Consider the following 22,191-nt stretch of genomic DNA (forward strand, 5'->3'; position numbering starts at 1 on the left):
TTCCCTCAAGTGCTCTGCTAGCAGGCGTCCAGTCTCCCCAATGTAGAGGAGACCACATCGGGAGCAACAGATACAATAAATGATATTGGTGGATGTGCAGGTAAAAATTTGATGGATGTGGAAGGCTCCTTTAGGGCCTTGGTTGGAGGTGAGGGAGTAGGTGTGGGTGCAGGTTTTGCAGTTCCTGCAGTGGCAGGGGAATGTGCCAGAATGGGAGGGTGGGTTGTAGGGGGACCTGACCAGGTAGTCACAGAGGGAACGGTCTTTGCGGAAGGTGGAAAGAAGTGGGGTCTGTTTGGAGGTGGCGGAAATGTCGGCGGATGATTTGGTTTATGCAAAGGTTGGTAGGGTGGAAGGTGAGCACCAGGGGGTGAGGGCGGAGGTGCGGGATGTGGACAAGATGCGTTGGAGGGCATCTTTAACCACATGGGAAGGGAAATTGTGGTCTCTAAAGAAGGAGGCCATCTAATGTGTCCTGCGGTGGAACTGGTCCTCCTGGGAGCAGATATGGTGGAGGCGGGGGAATTGGGAATATGGGATTCCATGTTTGCAGGAGGTAGGGTGGGAAGAGGTGTAACCCAGGTAGCTGTGGGAGTCGGTGGGTTTGTAAAAAATGTCAGTGTCAAGTTGGTCATCCTTAATGGAGATGGAGAGGTCCAGGAAGGGGAGCGAGGTGTCAGAGATGGTCCAGGTAAATTTAAGGTCATGGTGGAATGTGTTGGTGAAGTTGATGAATTGCTCAACCTCCTCGCGGGAGCATGAGGTGGCGCCAATGCAGTCATCAATGTAGCGGAGGAAGAGGTGGGGAGTGGTGCCGGTGTAATTACGGAAGATGGACTGTTCTATGTAGCCAACAAAGAGACAGGCATAGCTGGGGCCCATACGGGTCTGGAGGAAGTGGAAGGATTCGAAGGAGAAATTGTTAAGGTTGAGGACCAGTTCGGCCAAACGAATTAGAGTGTCGGTAGAAGGGTACTGTTGGGGACGTCGGGAGAGGAAGAAATGGAGGGCTTGGAGGCCCTGGTCATGGCGGATGGAGGTGTAGAGGGATTGTATATCCATGGTGAAGATAAGGCGTTGGGGGCCGGGGAAACGGAAGTCTTGGAGGAGGTGGAGGTCATGGGTGGTGTCTCGAACGTATGTGGGGAGTTCCTGGACTAGGGGGGATAGGACAGTATCGAGATAGGTAGAGATCAGTTCAGTGGGGCAGGAGCATGCTGAGACAATGGGTCGGCCAGGGTGGTCAGGCTTGTGGATCTTGGGAAGGAGATAGAACCAGGCAGTGCGGGGTTCCCGGACTATGAGGTTGGAAGCTGTGGGTTGGAGATCTCTTGAGGTGATGAGGTTCTCTATGGTCTGGGAAATGACGGTTTTTACCTTCTACCTATTTGTTCCAAGGAGGCATTCCAAGAGGCATTTATTTAGAGCAGGTGAACAAGAGGATATTAATTTTGAGGGGAGATTGAGAGGGCAATTATTTAGAGTATGTGATAAAGAGGGTATTTATTCAGTTGCTGGGGCTCTGTGACTGTAGCCTCTTTGATATGAGTCAGATAGCAACACATTATGCAGCCCTGACAACTCAGATTCAAGCTCTGAAAATTACTCATACTGCATTAAGGGGAGAGTCATTCTGCACAGATTTTCTACCTACTTCTTTTTTAATTAGTTGAAAGATAGCAGCACGACTCACTGGCATAGCGAGCTGGAAATCAAGCCCCAAAACTCCTGGAGTCATCAAAAATTTAAAAATTGTATCAACATATGCAAAGTCCTCAATATTCACCTGGTGATTATGCCCAGATTAATAGAAAACATGAACCAGGTTTCTGTGTGAAGTGACTCCACAGAGGCCAGCATCCTGTCACCAAATCACCCTTTATTTACATGTGCAGAGTATTTGACATTGGTCCGGCTTCCTCAGAGCCAGCTCTCAGTGACTTGGACCACGTTAACAGCCCCAGTCAGTGAACTCATATTCTATGAGGTTCACCTGGCTGATCTTGCTGTTAAATCCCCTCCCCCAAAGTCTGGGCACGTAGGTCTGTTCTTTTTCTTGTAGCCTCTCCAGGAGCATCTTTGCACCAGGTCCAATTCCTCAACTCAGCCTCAGATACACACAGCATGTACCAGACTGCAGCCAGAACGTGTTGGAAGAAATTCATCCTCTTCTTCAGGCAGTAAAGATTTCAAGGCTACAACATCTACCATGTCCATCTCAGAGTTTGAGATTTCTTCGATACCACCAGACAGAGGTTTTCAGCTGTTCTGAGGGGCCAAATAGGTTTTGTTCCTGCCCCATCTGTGAGTTTGCAGTTTTCATGTGGTCCATGTGCTTGTTCAGGATCAACTCCCCTACCCAAACTTTGTATGTCATGGGACCTACTTCTTACCTATGCAAGGCCATTTCCGTGGTTTCGACAACCAGACTTTGTCCCCTGGCGTTAATTGTCTGTCACACCTAGCGGAGTCTTGTGTCCAGAATTGACATTCCTGATGCCGTTTCATGCTCCCCACCCACTCCTCAAAGGTATGGAAGGATCAGATTTAATTTGGTGTGGGGTTTTCTCTCAATTAGCAACTCTGCTGGAGCTATCCCTGTGGTTGCGTGAGGCATGGTCCTATAATCAAACAGCAACTGGAAAACTTTCATATCAACTGCATATGTCAGCTATTTCTTTACAGTTTGGACTGCACTTTCTGCCAGGCCATTGGACAGTGGATGCATGGAACTGTCCTTTCATGCTGAATGCCAATTGACTTTAGGAAATACTCAAATTCCCTGCTGGTAAATGATTCACCTTTGTCTGTGACCAATACTTCCAGGAGCAGCTTATGTATTGCAAAAGATGCTCACAGCTTTTGACGAATGAATTCAATGCACATCCAACCACTGAGAGAACATTCACAATGACTAAGAACATTAATCACATGAAAAGGCTGACATAGTTGATGTGTAATGGAGTCGAGGGTTTACATGGCCATTCCCACAAATTTGGGGCAGCTACTGGCTGTAATTTTGTCCTTGCTGGCACTCTGAGTAATGCCCCAACAATGTGGCTATTAGACTTTTAGATAAACATATGAATATGCAAGAAATGGAGCGATGTGGGCCAAGGCCAGGCAGCAGGGATTAGTCTTATTTGGTGTTGTGTTCAGCACAACATCATGGGTCAATGGGCTCGTTCCTGTTCTACGTTCTTTATTGGTCTTTTCTGCTATCACCACCTCATCCAGATAAATGGCATTCTGGGATGGATCTTGTAAAATGTTCTCCATAGTCCACTGAAATAACTCCACATTGGCTGGTATCCCATCACCCTTTATTTACACGTGCACTGTACTTGACATTGGCCCAGCTTCCAGAGCAAGCTTTCAGAGTGAACAGAGTCTCTGGCGCTCCAGGGTTTTTTTTGCAGGGATTAAATCAAAATCCTGTTTTTTTTTCCTCTTTACCCCCACACTCCTGTTTAACTGCAGGAGTGCTTATTTTTCCCCAGCCCCCATGTTGTGTGTGTGCAGGTGTGAGGCACAGTGTGAGACACAAGGTGTACGAATCTTTATTCAATTTCCACCACCAGGAAGATAGGAAACACCTGAGTGGCCAGTGACAGGCACTGCCCTTCACAAAAAAGGGCAATGCTGTGTGATCAAACAGTGAAGGGGAGGGTAGGGATTAAATCAAAATAGAGTTGGAGGGAGAAATAATGCACTCCACTCCCAACACTCCAGTTTATGTCTGTCAGTCAGGACTCCCTGATTGGCGCAGGGAACGACCAGGGAACTTATATTCTATGAAGTCCATCTGGCTAACCTCATTACAATCACTATACCATTTTTAACAAGAGCTGCAAATAGATTGTAGCCACAGGTAAATAATCTTGAAATGCCAACATATAGTTCTTCTACTTAAAACTCTTGCCCTCTTCTTAAAAAACAACCCTTCACACACATACAGGTAGCATCAAATAGATAGAAAAGATTGTTGTTATGGATATACAGAAAACAAGACTGGGGAAGTAATTCAGTGGCCTTAGTTAACATGGTTCACTGAGTTGACTCTTCTGCTTGGCAGGATTTTTTGTTCCTCAATTTCTTTTCACAAGTGATTGATACATTAATTCCAAAGTCTCTCAGTTACTGGTTAGTGGTCAGCTTAATCACCAACTGGTGAGGGTAAAGAAACAAGCTTTAGGTATCTTACTGGAGGAGGACAAACCTTTTTCCTTTGTGGCAGTCCAAAGGCTTCTGACAGTATTGTTCATATCCACAAGCGGTTCTTGCTACCCAGGAGCCTATCAAATAGTTGTTGTCAGGCAAATGACCTTTGTCATCCACAATTGGTAATCGGCAACATTGAGCTGGCTGAATCTTACATTGTGCACATCCCATGGTGTGGCCAGTACACAAGCAGCTTCCCCTCACTGCTTGAACAAAGCAACAATATGTACGCAATTTACAATGAGTTTCAGTAATTTGCTTTTTAAAAGTGTAACGATTTCTTCCATAATCCTTGGTATCAAAACACTTCTTTTCCCAATTCAGTCCGAAATAAAAATTACTGGAATATAAAATATACAGCCTTTACAATTAAAACAAAAGTGATCCCAAAGGGTCAGAGTGAGGATCACAGTTTATTTTTTGATAGATTTGCAAGGCATTTGGATATTGGAAAATTTCAATCGCCAATGAAACCAAACTTAGAGGAGTGGCAAACAATGAGGCTGGTATATATTGACTGCAATAGGATAGAGATAGGCTGTCAGAATGGACTTGAAAAATGTGGTGCTGGAAAAACACAGCAGGCCAGGCAGCATCCGAGGAGCAGGAGAATCGACGTTTCGGGCAGAAACCCTTCTGCAGCCTGTGCTGCTGTGTTTTTCCAGCACCACATTTTTCAACTCTGGTACTCCAGCATCTGCAGTTCTCACTTTCTCCTCTCAGAATGGACTGACAAGTAACAAATTATAATTCAGAGAAGTGTAAGTTGATTGCTAGAAGTAATAGGCAGAGGCAATATAGAATGAACAGCACAATTCTAAAGGGTGTGTAGGGAACAGAGGGCTCAGAGCACGCTGCAGACATCTTTAATCTTTAAAGGTGGCAGGACATACTGAGAAAGTGGTTAGTAAAACACCTGGGAACTTGGGCTTCGTGGGGAGAGGCAATGAGTACAAAAGCAGATAAGTTGTGCTGAACTTTTATAAAATGCTGTTTAGATCCCAGCACAGATCCAGTACTGTTCACCACACTTTCGAAGGGATGTGAAGCTCTTTGAGAGATGCCACAGCAGATTTACCAGAACAGTTCAAGAAACTACAGAATTGCAGAAGGAGGCCATTCGACCCATCATATCTGCACCAGCTCTCCAGCAATTACAGCCATATTCTAACCTTTACCCTGTAACCCTGCAATGTTGCTCCTTTTCAGAAACCAGACTGGTTCCCTCTTGGATGTCTCAATTTAAACCTGCCTCTGCCACACTCTCAGAGCCACATCCTAACTACTCACCTTATAAGAAAGAATTTTTCTCATAATGTCTTGTGATTTTAAATTTGATAGAGATCAAATCTCCTCTCTACTTATCTTTCACCAAGGAAAAACAACTTAGAGTCACAGAGATCTACAGCACAGAAAAAGGCCCTTCGGCCCATTGCATCCAGGTTAGATAAGTGGTTAGCACAGCTGCCTCATAGCGCCAGTGACCTGGATTTGATTCCTGCCTCAGGCAGCTGTCTGTATGGAGTTTGCACATTCTCCCCGTGTCTGCGTGGGTTTCCTCTGGGTGCTCTGGTTTCCTTCCACATTCCAAAAGATGTGGAAGCTTAGTGAATTGGCCATGCTAAATTGCCCGTAGTATTAGGTGCATTAGTCAGGATTAAATGTAGGGAAATGAGTCTTCAGAGGATCAGTGTGGATTTGTTGGGCAGAGGACCTGTTTCCACACTGTAACTATTATAACCACCTAACTATTATAATTCCTCAACCTCATTGAATTGTCATCCCTGATCATTCTTGTAAATGTTTTCTGCAGCATCTCTGACGCCTTCATATCCTTTGTCAAATGTGATGCCCAGAACTGTACACAATACTCCAGCAGGAATCAAACGACTGGGTGGAGTCTTCAACAGCCTTAATCAGTTTGAGCTATGGTGAGAGATTTGTGGGAAGTTAAGCTAAGCCTTTCAAATGTCAGGAGCAGCACATCTTGTTTACCAACTAAATTACAGGTAGTCAAGACAAGATTCCCACTTGTGAGCAGTGAGAGCTCATGGAGGATTATGGGTATTAACAAGCATTATGACCCTCATTATTACTTCACCCCATCTCATTAATACACTGGTTCCCATTCTACCACCCATTGGATACAATTAGACATTAACAATTCCTGACATGAAAGTCAGAGCAGATACCTGGAAACTCCAGTTTGGAATCTGACATGTACCACTGTTATCATGCCACAGCTGTGATCCACTTACAGTACATTTCTGAATTACCATACTGCACTTTGAACAGGCTGCTGCAAGGACACTTAGTTTGCATGGGCAGCCCCCTGCCCCCCAGCTCACGGACTGGACAAACTGTATCTCAGGGTTGCTGGTTTATTCTCTTAATTCTAGCTCACTTAATGTACACTAGCATGCTCATGTTGGGTCACGCCCCCCCCCCAACAACCCACCCTCCCATCCTGGCACCCTCTCCTGCCACCGCAGGAATTGCAAAACCTGTGCCCACACCTCCTCCCTCACCTCCATCCAAGGCCCCAAAGGAGCCTTCCACATCCATCAAAGTTTCACCTGCACGTCCACCAATATCATTTATTGTATCTGTTGCTCCCGATGCAGTCTCCTCTACACTGGGGAGACTGGACGCCTTCTCACAGAGCGCTTTAGGGAACATCTCTGGGACACCCGCACCAATCAACCACACCGCCCTGTGGCCCAACATTTCAACTCCCCCTCCCACTCTGCCGAGGACATGCAGGTCCTGGGCCTCATCCACCACCGTTCCCTCACCACCTGATGCCTGGAGGAAGAACACCTCATCTTCCACCTTGGAACACTTCAACCCCAGGGCATCAATGTGGACTTCACCAGTTTCCTCATTTCTCTTTCCCCCACCTTACCCCAGTTCCAACCTTCCAGCTCAGCAGTGTCCCCATGACCTGTCCTACCTGCCAATCTTCCTACCCACCTATCCACTCCACCCTCCTCTCTGACCTATCACCTCCATCCCTCCCTCCCTCCACCCCCATTTACCTATTGTACTCTTTGCTACCTTCCCCCCCCAACCTCCATTTATCTCTCCATCCCTGAGGCTCCCTGCCTCCATTCCTGATGAAGGGCTTTTGCTCGAAACGTTGATTTTCCTGCTCCTCAGATGCTGCCTGACCTGCTGTGCTTTTCCAGCACCACTCTAATCTAAACTCTGGTTTCCAGCATCTGCAGTCCTCAATTTTGCCTTGTTGATTTCATCCCTGCATTGCCTTGCCTTTTGATGCTTTAATTACAGCTCAGCTACAATTTAAAGACTCATGGTACTTCTGGCTTGCCTTGCAGTTTAGTGCAGTCACACAACCTGGCAGCTTGCCCTCCAGGACTCCAGTCCTTAGTCAAGGGAGTGGACCTCTTGCTTTACAGCAATGAGCTGGGTCAATCTCACACAGCACTGTGTGCCAGTGGCTTATGCGGCACATCCAATAGGGATTCTATAGGGTTTCTATGACTCTATGATAAAATGCAATAGTAGATAGCCATGCCGCAAAGTCAACGGGGAGCGATCATCAGTCAAGTCAAGGGACTCATAGAGTCATCGAGTCAGACAACATGCAAACAGACCATCCATGCTGAACATAATCCCAAACTAAATTCATCCTACTGCCTGCTCCTGGCATATATCCCTCCAAACCTGTCCTATTCATGTACTTCTCCAAATGTGTTTTAAACATTGTAATTGTACCCACATCCACGACTTCCTCAGGAAGTCCACTTGTGAACCAACATCTGTGTAAAACCTTGGGACACCCTTCATTTGGGGGTCCTGGCACAGGCAGCCTCCAATATCAGTCCAGGGGATTGGATGTGATCCATTAGCTGCTTGGGGTTATTTGGGGGACAGCTGTCTGTATTTTTAAAGTCCAGGGAACTGGCCACGGGCAGTCCTCGGGGGCTGTTCACTGCTGTAGGATGGAGGATTGGTGACTTAATTTAGGGATTGGAATCGGAATTCCAGGATGCAAGAGGGATGATAACACTGAGGGGTAACTCAGTTGTACAAACAGAGGCTTGCGCACACAGCTGATTGAGAAAACCGAACAAATATTTGCAAAAGTGAGAACATATTTGCAATGACAGTAATACGTACATGCTATCTGAAGATCTTTCTCACCCTCCCACTATTTCTCAGTCCAGTTCTAGTATCCACAGCTGGGGTGGGGGAGCCCACTGGTCTTGACATCTTGGTTGGGTGACCCCAGTGGTATTTGTGTCCAGAGGGTCCAGACATCCCATGACTTTCTCAGCTTGAAGCCCCACAGGGCTGAGGCTGACAGGTGGGATGGAGTTGGAGGGCTCAGCCACCTTTGGAAGTGTCCTGAGAGGAGATTTCTGGGCAGCATCAATAGCTGGGCTATGGCAATGGGGTCCAGGTCTGTCTGCATATACAACAGACACCGAGGCTGCCGGACCTGGTCCTCCATGCTAGTCCCAAACCATGGAAGTCGCCAGATAATCACAGGGCAGAGGCAGTATGATTGGAACAGTAAACTTTCAGAATGCTGAGTTTAATTCTGGTCTCCTTGCTAAAGAAAAGATGTCATTTAACTTGAAAGGGTGCAGAAAAGGTTGTTGCCAGAGTTGGAGTGTTTGAGTTATAGGGAGAAGCTGAGTAGGCTGGGACGATTTTCGGAGGAGTGACATTAGAATTTTGTAAAATCATGGGCGGCATAGATAGAATGACTAGCCAAGACCTTTCCTCCAGGGTGGGGGAGTCCAAAACTAGAGGGCATAGGTTTAGGGTGAGAGGGGAAAGATGTAAAAGGGATCTGAGGGACAATATTTTCACGTACAGGGTGGTACGGGTATGGAATGAGCTGCCAGAGGGTGTGGTGGAGTCTGGTACAATTACAACATGTAAAAGGCATCTGGATGGGTATATGAATAGGAAGGGTTTGGAGGGATATGGGCCAAATACTGGCAAATGGGACTAGATTAATTTAGGATATCTGGTGGGCATGGACAAATTGGACCGAAGGGCCTGTTTCCATGCTGTACATCTCTATGACTCTAGAAACAAAACACTGAAACAACTGCATATGCTGAACAAGAGTCCTCTCCCTCTCCCATCTCCCAGATATCCTTCACCTACCTCCAATACTCTTTCTCTACCTGAACCCTCTTTCTGTCCTTTTACCTGCAATCGACCTGTTCACTAATGAAGAGCTTCTGTCCGAAACATCAATTTTCCTGCTCCTCAGATGCTCCCTGACCTGCTGTGCTTTTCCAGCACCACTCTAATCTTGACTCTGATCTCCAGCATCTGCAGTCCTCACTTTCACTCTGTTCATTGAGAACTGTCAACATGACATTAGTCACCTCAATTGCTTTGCCCCCTGACCCATTCCAACCTATCTCCCTATGGAACTGACTGCACTTCATATTCTCAGATCCAACCCTGGCTTTGTAATTATGCCTGATGATAAGGGTGGTGATGTTGTAGTCTAGTGGACTCTGCATTGCAGAGGCTGAGTGCCAACTCTCAGATACGTCCTCGTGTCTCCCCTAGACCATGGCTCCACCATGGAACACCGGGCCATTGTGTCCACTACAGATTCTAATTTAATTCTATCCCATGATCTACCCTACCACACCCTCCCATCCCACCTCCGAGCTCATAGGCCCCAACCCCACACAGCCCACTTAGATCTCCTTTCCAAAATCCACAAACAGGACTACCCAAGCAGACGCATTGTTTCTGCCAGCTCCTGACCCACAGACTTCAGCTCTTCTTACCTCGACTCAATTCTTCTCCCCTTGTTTAGTCCCTTCCCACTTAGAACATAGAACAGTACAACACAGTACAGGTCCTTCGGCCTACGATGTTGTGCTGAGAATTCATCTTAATCTAAGATGAACCAAACCTGCACGCCCCTCAATTTACTGCTATCCATGTGTTTGTCCAGCAGTTGCTTAAATGTCCCTAATGTATCTGACTCTACTACCACCGCTGGCAGTGCATTCCACGCACCCACCATTCTCTGCGTAAAGAACCTACCTCTGACATCTCCCCATAACCTTTCTTCAATCTCCTTAAAATTATGACCCCTTGTGACAGCCATTTCTACCCTGGGGAAAGGTCTCTGGCTATCTACTCTCTCTATGCCTCCCATTACCCTGTACACCTTTATCAAGTCACCTCTCTTCTTTCTTCTCTCCAGTGTGAAAAGCCCTCACTCACTCAGCCTTTCTTCATAAGACAAGCCCTCCAATCCAGGCAGCATCCTGGTAAATCTCCTCTGCACCCTCTCTAAAGCACTTACATCGTTCCTATAATGAGGTCATCAGAACTGGACACAATATTCCACATGAAGACTCACCAGGGTTTTAGAGAGCAGCAGCAAAACTTCGCGGCTCTTAAACTCAATCCCCGTGTTAATGAACGCCAAAACACCATATGCCTTCTTAACAGCCCTATCAACTTGGCTGGCAACTTTGAGGGATCTACGTACATGGACTCCAAGATCCTACTGTCCCTCCATACTGTCAAGAATCCTGTCTTTAACCCTGTATTCAGCATTCAAATTCTACCTGCCAAAATGTATCACTTCACATTTATCTAGGTTGGACTCCATCTGCCACTTCTCAGCCCAGCTCTGCATTCTGTCAATATCTTGTTGTAGCCTACAATTGCCCTCCACATGATCTACAACACCTTTGGCAAATTTACTCACCCATCCTTCCACTTCTTTATCCAAGCCGTTTATAAAAACTACAAAAAGCAGAGATCCTCTGATGCTTTGGGTCAGTTTCAGAATTTCTAGTTTGTGGGGTCCAGCGGCCACCTCTTTCCCATGGATGTGCAATCTCTTTGTATCCCCATTTCCCCATCAGGATGGTCTCAGGGCTCTCTGTGTCCTCCTGGGAAAAAGGCCTGAATTGTCCCTATCCACCACCACCCTCCTCCACCTGGCCCAGCTTGTATTCACTTTGAACATGTTCTCTTTTAACTCGTCTCACTTTCTTCAGGTCAAAGGTATGGGCCGTTGGTCCCTACATGGGCCCCCAGCTATGCCTGTCTTTTTGTGGGTTGCATGGAACATTCCTTGTTCCAATCTTACTCCAGTCTGGCGTATTGATAATATTATTGGTGCTGCTTGTCTCTTCCGTCCAGGATTGGAAACGTTTATCAATTTCACTTCTAATGTCCACCCTACTCTCACTTCCACCTGGTCAATCTCAGACTCCCTCCCTCCCTTCCTCAACATCTCTGTCTCCATTTCTAGAATAGGCTGGCCACCAATATCTATCACAAACCCACTGAGTCCCGCTGTTACCTTGACCAAAAATCCACACACCCTGCTTCCTGTAAACACTCTATTCCATTGTCCCAGTTCCTCTGTCTCCATCACAACCGTTCCGATAATGCCAACTTCAAAAATGGGGCCTCCAAAATGTCCACCTTCTTCTTCAACCAAAGGATTCTGCAGCACCATAGTTGACAGGGCCTCAGCTGGGTCTGACCCATCTCCCATACTTTGGCTCGCACCCCCTCGCCTCCCTTCTGCAATAGCATTAGGATCACCCTTGTCCTCACCTACCATCCCACCAATATCCACATTCAAAGGATCATTAGCTGCCATTTCTGACATCCTCAGTGAGATGCCACCATCAGACATATATTCCACTTTCCTTCCTTGTCAGCCTTCTGCAGTGACCATTCCTTCTGGGACATTCTGATCCACTCTTTCTTCACTCCCAACACATCCCCACAGCCCCACTGCAACTTCCCCTCCAACTGTGGAAAGTGCAACACCTGCCAGTTTACTTTCTCCCTCCTTCAGATTCATCTTCCAGGTGAAGCAGTGATTTACCTGCACTTCACTCAATCTAGTCGACGGTATTCGCTGCTGACAATGTGGTCTCCTCTACACTGGGGGACGAAGTGCAGACTAGATGACTGGTTTGCGGAACACCTACGTTTCATCCACAAAAATGACCCTGAGCTTCCAGTTGCCAGCAACTTTAACTCATCACCATGTTCCCTGATCAGCATCTCTGTCTCAGTGCTCTAGCAAAGCTCATTGCAAGCTGAAAGATCAATACCTCATTTTCTGCTTGAGAACTCTGCAGTCTTCTGGACTCAATATCGAGTTCAACAATTTTAGGGCCTGAGCACCTCCCTTATCCCAACCCCGACACACCAGGCTTTGCTATCACATGGGCTGCTACCAGACATGAGCAATTGTCAGCTACTTCTAGTCCTTATTAGTAGCTATTGATCCCCTCAGCTGACCTTTACCCATTCCTTTGTCCAATTCCTTTGGGCTCTATCTCCACCAATCAGTTACCACTCCCCCTTCCCCATCCCATCTCCCTCATAGATACCAACCTTTTCTGAGCTACAACCAGTTCTGAAGAAGTGTCACAGGACTCGGAAAAGTTAGCTCCACTTTCTCTCTAACATCGGACAGACAGGCAGGAAACCAGCCACCAGGATACATGAGCACCAGACGACGAGGGACACCAGTTTATCCAGCCTGGGACAGGCTAAACAAAGACACGCGGGGGAATTCCTGGAGGCCTGGCATTCAAACCAGAACTCCATTAACAAACAGATTGATTTGGTACCCCATTTAGCAAACTCTCAGAAACAGAACTGATATTACTGACCACACAAACCAAGACACATAACTAGCAGGACAGAACATTAACACTTCACCAGAGGCTTACTGATGATGTTACCTAGCATAGTAACAGAATGTCTGAGAGCAAACCCACCAGCTCAGTGAGCAAGCTTACAACCTCTGTACAAATGTTGTCAAACCTGCCATGATAAGAAGAGTGTTGATGGACACCTGCAGCCTTTGAGCTAGTTTTCCTGGTGCTCCTGTAAACCTGTCTGCTGTTCCTCTGTCTGTGTATTTTAGCCAAACTCTGAATTGCCAACACCATGGAGTCGTCTCCTGCCTGGTGCTGAACAGGTGCCTGGTCTCAGGCCGTGGTCTGAGTGCCCAACGTCCTGGGACCTTCCTTGCTTGACAAGCTGAGGAGGGCTGGCAGTGAAGAGCTCACCAATAGGTGCTTCCAAGTCTAATTGCGATAAAAGCCCCTCCCCAGGTGTCAGTGTCTGAGCTGGTGAAAGGTATAGGAGGCAGCTTGCCGGGGCTTCCTCTGAGGAATCTGTGCTGTTTTCCTTGGAGGGAGAGGAGGGATGATCTTGCTGGCCAGGTCTCCCAATGGTGGAGACCAGAAACATCCTTCTGGTGATTGCAGAAAACAAGAGGCAGAATGTATCGTGACTAAAGGGTAACAATGTTAACATGTTAGAATGGGGAATGGGAGAATAGCATGTCAATAAATAATGCTTCTTATCTGACCTGGAGGTTTCAACATCCCTGCAGGACCAGACCCAATCTTTACCAGGCAGGGTGAGGAACCTTCTCCTCATGGAGTAAGAAGATTGATATTGGACACTAAACCCACCCACCTGACTCTTTTGGCCCTCTTAAGGTCTGTTTTCTCCTGGAATGAGAAAAAGGGAGGGATTGAGTGAATGAAAGTGGGTAGGCACATGTTGGTGCAGATAGGTGAAAGGTAGTGAAGAGGGCTGCAGGATAAATGATGTGGGAGCTTGTGAGGGGAGAGCAAGTAGGAAAAACATTACAGGAAATAATGAAAGTGGTGGAGCACGAGTCTTGGTCGGAGGTGGACGCATTTGCAGAGATAGTGTGTGTGAAGTATCAGAGAGAAGAGTGTGACTCTTAACCCACATTACTAGGCATTTATTTCGACCATGTAATCCACAGAGACATGGGTGGCAACTTCAGACCAGCCTGCCAGGTGGTGTGGCCTCTTCTGCCAGACCTGAGGGTAGAGAACATCCTTCTCCATACCACCCTGTCAACCAGACCTGCTGGCGCCACACCACAAAGCAGGGTGCCAATTTCCCCTTCTCAGCCATAAGGGCAGCCTCCAGACTGACAGCACTTGACCGGGTGCACAACAGCCTTTTAAACATGGCACTGGTGCCAAGGAAGCTGGGATAGATGGGAGTACTTCTGCCAAAAGTATGTAGGAAAATCAGGCTAGCATCAGACGAAAGGAGCACAATAGGAGCATGGGGTAGATAGTTAATGAGACGATAGTTAATGTGATAATTGCCTGATAAATCTGACTAGGCCTCACAGAGGGAAACTCTCCATGAAACCTTTGGAAGATGACACTTTATCACAATATTGTAAGATGCAGCTGTGTCTTATACAAGTTTAGTATAATCTCCTTCTCTTGTACTCTATGCCACTGTCTAGGACACTGTCTACTTTATGAACTGCTGTCTCAACCTGACCTGCCACCTACATATACACTCAGGGTCCCTTTGCTCCTGCAGCCCCCAGAGAAGTATTTGGTATGTTCCTACCAAAGTTCATCACCTCACACTTCTATGCATTGAAATCCATCTGCCATCTCTCCATCCACTCAAAGAGATTAAAGACAATGGTTTCAGCTTCCCAATATTTAATAGAAGGAAAGTTCTCCTCATTTTTGCAGGATTCCTTGTTAATTTCAAGGATTCCAGAGGGATAGAGACTGCAGTATGATTAAGGACATCACAGGAAGTAGTCTGCACTATGGTCAGTATGTAGCACAATAAAAAGCAATAAAGAGAAAAATAGCTTTTTATTAGAATCCCAACAGTGCAGAAAGAGGCCACTTGGCCTATGGGGTCTGCACCAACCCTCTGAAGAACATCCCACCCTGACCTTGTAATCCCTTATTTTGCATGGCTAATCCATCTAGAGTGTGTGTGTGTGTGTGTGTGTGTGGTTGGAGCCACAGCACCCAGACGAAACCCACATTGGCACAGGGACAATTTGCAAACTCCACACAGACAGTCACCCAAGGCTGGAGTCAAACTGGCTCCCTAGAAATGTGAGATTAAGGTTAGAGGGGAACAAAGGTAAATGTGAGATTAAGGTTAGAGGGGAACAAAGTCCAGTTTGAATACTCCCAGTAAGATCTTTTGTGATCAACCGTTCACTGCAGTGGTGCAACAACCTCAATGGGGTAGATGTTCGCCAGGGTTGAATCGGGCAGATTCACAGATTGTTTTCTGATACAGTAGTGGGTCACATATAAACATCACTTATTCTGAAGTAACTGCAATCTGTAACTTAATCCAACATATTTATATTTTGCAGTTTACTTAGGATCATCTGGAGGCCAGGTGAACATTACACCAGAGTACAGAGATGATGGCTTGTGAGAACAAAACAGATCAGTGTGATAAAACAGAGGCTGGAGCATCAGAGATTGCATTTCAGAGTCTCCTGCAGATCAATGGCCCTGTGCACCAGCCGGGACTGATTGGCATGGCACCTTATTCTGATCCTACAAAATTATCAGATGGCCCTCCACCTTCTCAATTGATCTCTCTGCAGCCAAATCCTTCCCCTTTATTTCCTCACCAAATCTTCCAACAGTCAGCTGAACAGAGGTCACCAACAAACACAAAAGAAATGGGTAAGAGTTCTTATATTGCTCTTGCCTGCAGTACATCCGAAATCCTAACACCACAATCCAAGGCAATCAGTCAGCCTCTCATCCACAATGATCAAGAACCATCTCAACACTTGCCCCATAAAAGTGGACCAGGGCTTGATCCCTCTCCCCATGGGTCTGGACAAAGACAGTACCAACTTCTGGTGAATATGAATCAGGTCAAGGTGAAAAAGCAGAGTAAGTATGTGTGTAATCATTGTGGGAGAGACTGCTTGAAACCCAGCGTCTTGGAGAAACACATCCGGTCTCATACCGGAGAACGGCCATTCCCATGCACAACTTGTGGGATTTCCTTTAAAACTCAGAGTAATCTCTATAAACATAAAAGAACACAAACACATGTGAATAATTGTCGCCTTTTAACAGGTAGTGAGTCAGGTCCCAGCTCGTCACTGATCTGTGTGGCAGCTAGATATTCAGATATAAATATTCAACAGGAAGATGGGCAGAAGGGAAGCACATCCTGTCAACGTGAGCTGCTAGCACCCAAATCCAACAACATGGACCTTTTAGGTAACCAGGGCTTCCCAAACATGCCCTGGGACATGTTTTGGAGCAGGAATTCCACTACAGAGAAAGGAGAGAATGAGGTGATTGATGGAGAGAAACAGGGTGTCCAGCAACAGGAAGCACCAACTGGAAACAAGCAGATTTCTTTACAGAGACAACAGGCAACATATTTTGCTAAACAGTGGATCAACAAGTCTTCGAGTTCTAGTGTACAAACAAACGAAAGTACAGACTCTGGATACTTTTCCCATTCGGACAGTTCTGACCAACAGTCATGTTCCTTGGGTTCTGTGTGGAGTTTTCAAGGGCAGAGCACTGATACTGAACCAGGGAGAGGCTCTCAGTCCAGTCAGAGCTTGGTTAGTGCTGAGCAGAGTGCTGGTGGACTGTCCACAGGGGAAAATGTTGTGCAAGGAATGGACAGGAACCAACTTGGGAAACTGGAGCTGGGAGAACGAATCTCAAAACTGATCTCTGATAATAAGGCTGTTGTTGATGACAAACAGTTAGAAAATGTGAGGCCAAGAAAGATGGCTATTTCAAAACAGGGGAGCATTGATTTGCCAATGCCTTATACATTCAAGGATTCCTTTCATTTTGACATGAAGTCTAGCCAAGTCAATAAGAGATCAAACCTTTCGTCCAGCTTACCAAAGGCCATTCCGTCATCCTCTGGCAAATTACAGCAAACGTTCCTCTCATTACCATCTCATCTTGCTCCAACTGTTGATTGTTTGCCAGTTATAAGAAGTAATTCATTGCCACCAGGTGAGTATAATGTATTATCCAATAAAATGGCCAAAGTTTTAAGCTCTGGACCAGAGAAGCATTGTTCACAGAGGACGTCCTCTGCTGCATTTCGCAGTGAGAACTCATTGTCTAGATCATTAGACTTCCATCCCTCACACCATCGAACTCTTGTCAGGCAAACAGCGCTTGAGGACTCACAGGCAAGTGTTCCTCTTGTGAATGGGTCCTCCGCTGCTGCAGAAAGAATCTCCAATGTCACTGAATTTCATCCAGTGTCAAGAAGCAAGCACAAATCCTTAGAAAAGAGGAACAGCCAGAAAAAACTGACCAAGTTCTCACACGAAAAGTGGTCCATGTACGGGGAAGAGACGTTCAGAAAGAAATATCAGGCAGTAAAGAGAACCAGCAGTGCCATGCCTATTCTGCAATGTGGCAACCAAGTCACACAGATTTCCACAATAAACTGTGCCAACCATACTGTGGCACAGGACAGGGTGATCACTGCCCTCTCTGAGAATCAACACACCAGCTCGCTGGCCACTTCCTCAACCCATAAAACTCCTGTTAGAAAGCACCTTTCAGATCCATTGATTTTTGGTCCAGTGAAGGTTACAACTTTCAACAATCAGATGTTTCAAGCACAGTTTTTACCGAGGCATTTTGACAATTCTTCATTCAAACAGACAAATCCAGATCCTTGTCGTGGTGCAGACAAAACCACAACTCCGCTGATCCAGCCTCCAGTTATCACAACCTCCAGTTCAGACGAGCCGTCGAGTACAGATGGAAGATCAGGCAACACAAATTCAGCAGGTGCACTGCAAGAAACTACTGACTGCACAACAAAGGGTCTCCCTCTGCTCCAACCATCATCTGTACCAAGCCTGCAAAAAGAGAAAGATCAAAAAAGATCAATACAGAGGCATTTCTCACACCCCAAGCTGGTGAGGCAACTCAGTATTCAAGTTCCAGAAAATAAAGCTGTACAAGAGTCAATCAAAGTGAAAAGTCAGCAAGAAAGTCAGCCTGAAGAATATATTGACACTAACAATGGTGTCTCAAAGCTTTCACCAGCAAAACCTCCCAAAAAGAAACAAAGACTGAAATTAGTTAATATTGAAAATCCAACAGAGGATCTACAGTTTGACTCCAATTTACCAGGCGTGATTGTTCTGAGTCAGTCATTTCCACTTGTTGGCACTCTGACCTCAAATGGTGGCCATGGGCACCTCCAGAGTACCAACTCACCAAAGCAGCCATCACCAACTGTTTCCATCAGCTTCATTGACTTTGAGCAGGCATTATCCAACCAGTCAAAGTCTTGTCCTGAGTCAGTAGCAACTTCATCCACATATCTTCCTCAATTCTTGCCTTCAGATTCAGAAGCCAAGGCAGAAATAATGGAGGACAGTGGGGGCGTTGTTCAGCCGAATAGTTTTCCATTGCTATCGGACACTGTTGGAAGTCAGGCAAACCATCCGAACAAGGTTTTCCGTGTGGAATCTCACATGATCCAATGTGTTACACCAGTACCTCTTCAGGTAAAAGATCCCTCTTTACAAAAGCATAATTTTCTTCCGAAATATCAACTCAAATGGCCCAAGATGGAGCTGATCAGACTGCCCTCTGCATTGGCTACACAAACTATAGTGCATGAGGAGACAAGTGAAGGTGATTCTCAAACTTCACCGTGGAACAGGCCGAAGCCATCCCATCATGACCAGCAGACACCACACCCAACACTGCAGCCATCATTCAATGAAGTGCAAAAAACGGAGGGATGTGAATTGGTTCAACACACCCACACTGTCTCTGAAGGTGGTCAGCTTCCATCAGCTATACATACAACAGCTGTTGTCACTAATCTTATTCATTTAATGAACAAAAGATTCCAGTGGTCTATTTGCAGCCAACCTGGTGGCAAGCTTCAAGATGTACACTGGCCAGCAGCTAATAGTCTCCACAGAGGCCGATGGGCTCCTGTTTCTAATCTTGCTCATTCATTGCTGGGGCAATGTCAACAGGGTGCCAGCAATGTTAAACAGCATGGAGAACTGGATTGGTCAAACGTTGCTGGATCTGGATGTCAGCAAATCAAGTGTACTTCAGGTGGAGAGAAATACCAAAACTGGGTCCAGTGCAGGTCAAGGAGGGAGCCAAATATTCCACTGACTGAGGTCAACTCTGACAATTCCTCCTTCCAGAAGATGAACACTCAGCCTGAGCTCACCTGGTGTTACCTGAGGAAGACTGTACCCTTACATACCCAGCAGAAGGACAGATCCACTTCTGTCTATGCCACTTGGGGCACCTGTGAAAATGCCTCTGATAGACCAAGCTTGGCACTGAAGGACACCATCATTGTGAACCGACTCCAGCAGAAAGGTCGAGACACCAGTGCTCAATCAGTAAGTACACATCCAAATGCTTCTTTAGAGGTTCATATTGTATTGATCCCCTTGTTCTGTTTACTTGCATCATCGATTGTTAAGACTCCCCTCAGAGATCCCGTCCTTCTCTGCTATGTAGCCTCAATCTTCTCTGGAGATATAAACAAGACATAAGCGCTTCTGAGCTGAAATATGGGTGCAAGATTTTCTCTTCCAAAGCCATAAAGGCTACAGTATGGCTTTGTCCCTGCTTTAGGTTCCTGGATCAAGAGTTATTCTATAGACATTGATGGGATCCAGGACCAAGTGAGTCCTCTCCATCAAGGATATTTTTAAGTGAATAATTCTTCATTCTTTATGCTTCTAACTAGGCCATGTCATAGAGTCATACAGCACAGGAACAAACCTTTCGCTCCAACTCGTCCATGCCGACCAGATATCTGAAATTCATCTCGTCCCATTTGCCATCACTTGGCCCATATCCCTCTAAACCCTTCCCCAAACTAAATTAGTCCTGCCTGCCTGTATTTGGCCATATCCCTCTAAACGTCTCCTATTCATGTACTTACCCAAATCTCTTGTAAACATTCTAACTGTATCTGTAGTCATCACTTCCTATGGCAGTTCATTCCACACATGAGCCACTCTCTATGGAAAAAGGTTGCTCCTCATGTCCTTTTTTAAATCTGTCTCCTCTCACCTTAAAAATATGCCCCCTTGTTTTGAACTGCCCCACCCCAGGGGGATTTCACCTTACCTGAGCCCCTCATGATTTTATAAATCACAACCTCCTACACTTCAGTGAAAAAGGTCCTGGCCTATTCAGCTTATTTTTATAACTCAAACCCTTCATTCCCGGCAGCATCCTGGTAAATCTGTTCTCAGCCCTCTCTAGTTTAATTATATTCTTCGTATAACAAGGTGACCACATTTGCACACAGTACTCCAGAAGACACCTTCCCAATGTCCTGTACAACATCGATATGACATACCAACTCCTATACTCAAAGGTCTGAGCAATAAAGGCAAGCATCTTAAATGCCTTCTTAAGGGTGGCACAGTGGCTCAGTGATTAGCACTGCTGCCTCACAGCACCAGGGACCTGGGTTCAATTCCAGCCTCAGGTGACTGTGTGAAGTTTGCACATTCTGCCTGTGTCTGCGTGAGTTTTGTTCGACAATCCTAAGCTGAGCAGATCAGGTGAATTGGCCGTGCTAAATTGTCCATGGTGTTAGGTGCACCAGTCAGGGGTAAATGTGGGGAAATGAATCTGGGTTACTCTTCAGATGGTTGGGCCAAATGGCCTGTTTCCACACTGTAGGGAATTTAATCTATAACCACCCTGCTACCTGCAAAACAAACTTTAAAGAATTATGTACCTGAACTCCTAGGTCTCTCTGTTCTACACCACTACCCAAGGCGCCAACATTAACTATATAAATCTTACTCTTGTTTGTTTTGCCAAAATGCAATACCTCACACTTATCCAAGAACATGAGCTAATTAGATTGCAGGACAATAGAGTTATAAATGACTTGGATGAAATTATAAATGACTTGGATGAAAATGCAGATGCTTGGATTAGTACGTTTGCAGACATACAAAGATTAGTGAAGTTGTGGATAGTGTATAATATTGTATGAAGGATACAGCAGGATATAGACCAGTTGCAGATGTGGGTGGAGAAATGGCAGATGGAGTTTAACTCAGGTAAGTGTGAGATGCTGCACTTTGGGAGATCAAATGTTAAGAAAAATGTACAGTTAATGGCAGGACCCTGAATGGCATTGTTGTACAGAGGGATCTTGGGGTACAAGTCTATAGCTCCCTGAAAGAGGTCACGCAAGTAGATAAGGTGGTAAGGAGGACATATGGCATGCTCTCACCTTTATTGCTTGAGGCGTTGAGTACAAGAGTCAGGATGACACGTTGCAGCTTTATAAGCCCTTGGTTGGGCCACACTTGGAGTATTGCATTCAATTCTGGTTTCCACATTACAGGAAAGTTGTGGAAACTTTGGAGAGGGCGCAGAAGAGGATGCTGCCTGGATTAGAGGGTATGAGCTGTAAGGAGAGGCTAGAAAACTCAGATTCTTTTCTCTGGAGCGGTAGAGGCTGAGGAGAGACTTGAGAGAGGTCTATAAAATTATGAAAGGCATAGATAGGGTTGATGGTCCGAATCTTTTTCCCAGAGTTGCAATGTCTAAGTCTAGGGGGTATGCATTTAAAGTCAATTGGGGAAAGTTCAAAGGAGATATGAGGGGCACGTTTTTTTACACAGAGAGTGGTAGGAGTCTGAAATGTGCTTCCAGAAGTGGTGGTGGTGGCAGAAAAATTGGCGCATTTAAGGGACTTTTAGATAAGCACATGAATATGTAAGGGATATGGACCAAGGGTAGCAGAAGAGATTCGTTTAATTTGACATCACGTTCAGCACAACATCATGGGCCAATGGACCCACTCCTACACTGTACTGTTTTATGTTTTATGTTGGTGATGTATCCATTTTAGTTCTTGATATAAGGAAGTAATTTTGATTCAGGTAGAGGGAGCAAAGCTTGAAACTTGCTGATCAAAAGACAGTAGATAACCTTCCAGCAGCTGGTAGCAGAGGAAGAAAGTTCCAGAAGTCAAAAACAGATTAATAAGATGCACTAAGAGATGGCAGATGCCATTCAAAATGGAGAACTTTGCCACAAAATCGATTGGGAGGAATATCAGGGAAGAGCAGAATAATCTTCATGGAGATTAACAGGCAGAATGGGG

The 22,191-nt window shown here is 45.9% G+C and overlaps 1 protein-coding gene across 1 annotated transcript in view; it reads left to right on the forward strand.

The window, feature by feature from the left end:
- LOC140463122 (uncharacterized) overlaps positions 1-22,191 on the forward strand; it is a 220,793-nt gene that overhangs the window by 48,920 nt on the left and 149,682 nt on the right. Inside the window, exon 3 of the mRNA XM_072556854.1 lies at positions 15,416-19,444. Within this exon, the coding sequence (XP_072412955.1) occupies positions 15,467-19,444 (3,978 nt within the window). The 5' untranslated portion in view covers positions 15,416-15,466. The remainder of the gene's footprint in view (positions 1-15,415; positions 19,445-22,191) is intronic.

This window comes from Chiloscyllium punctatum, chromosome 37 (assembly GCF_047496795.1).
Source record: "Chiloscyllium punctatum isolate Juve2018m chromosome 37, sChiPun1.3, whole genome shotgun sequence".
Lineage (NCBI taxonomy): Eukaryota > Metazoa > Chordata > Chondrichthyes > Orectolobiformes > Hemiscylliidae > Chiloscyllium > Chiloscyllium punctatum.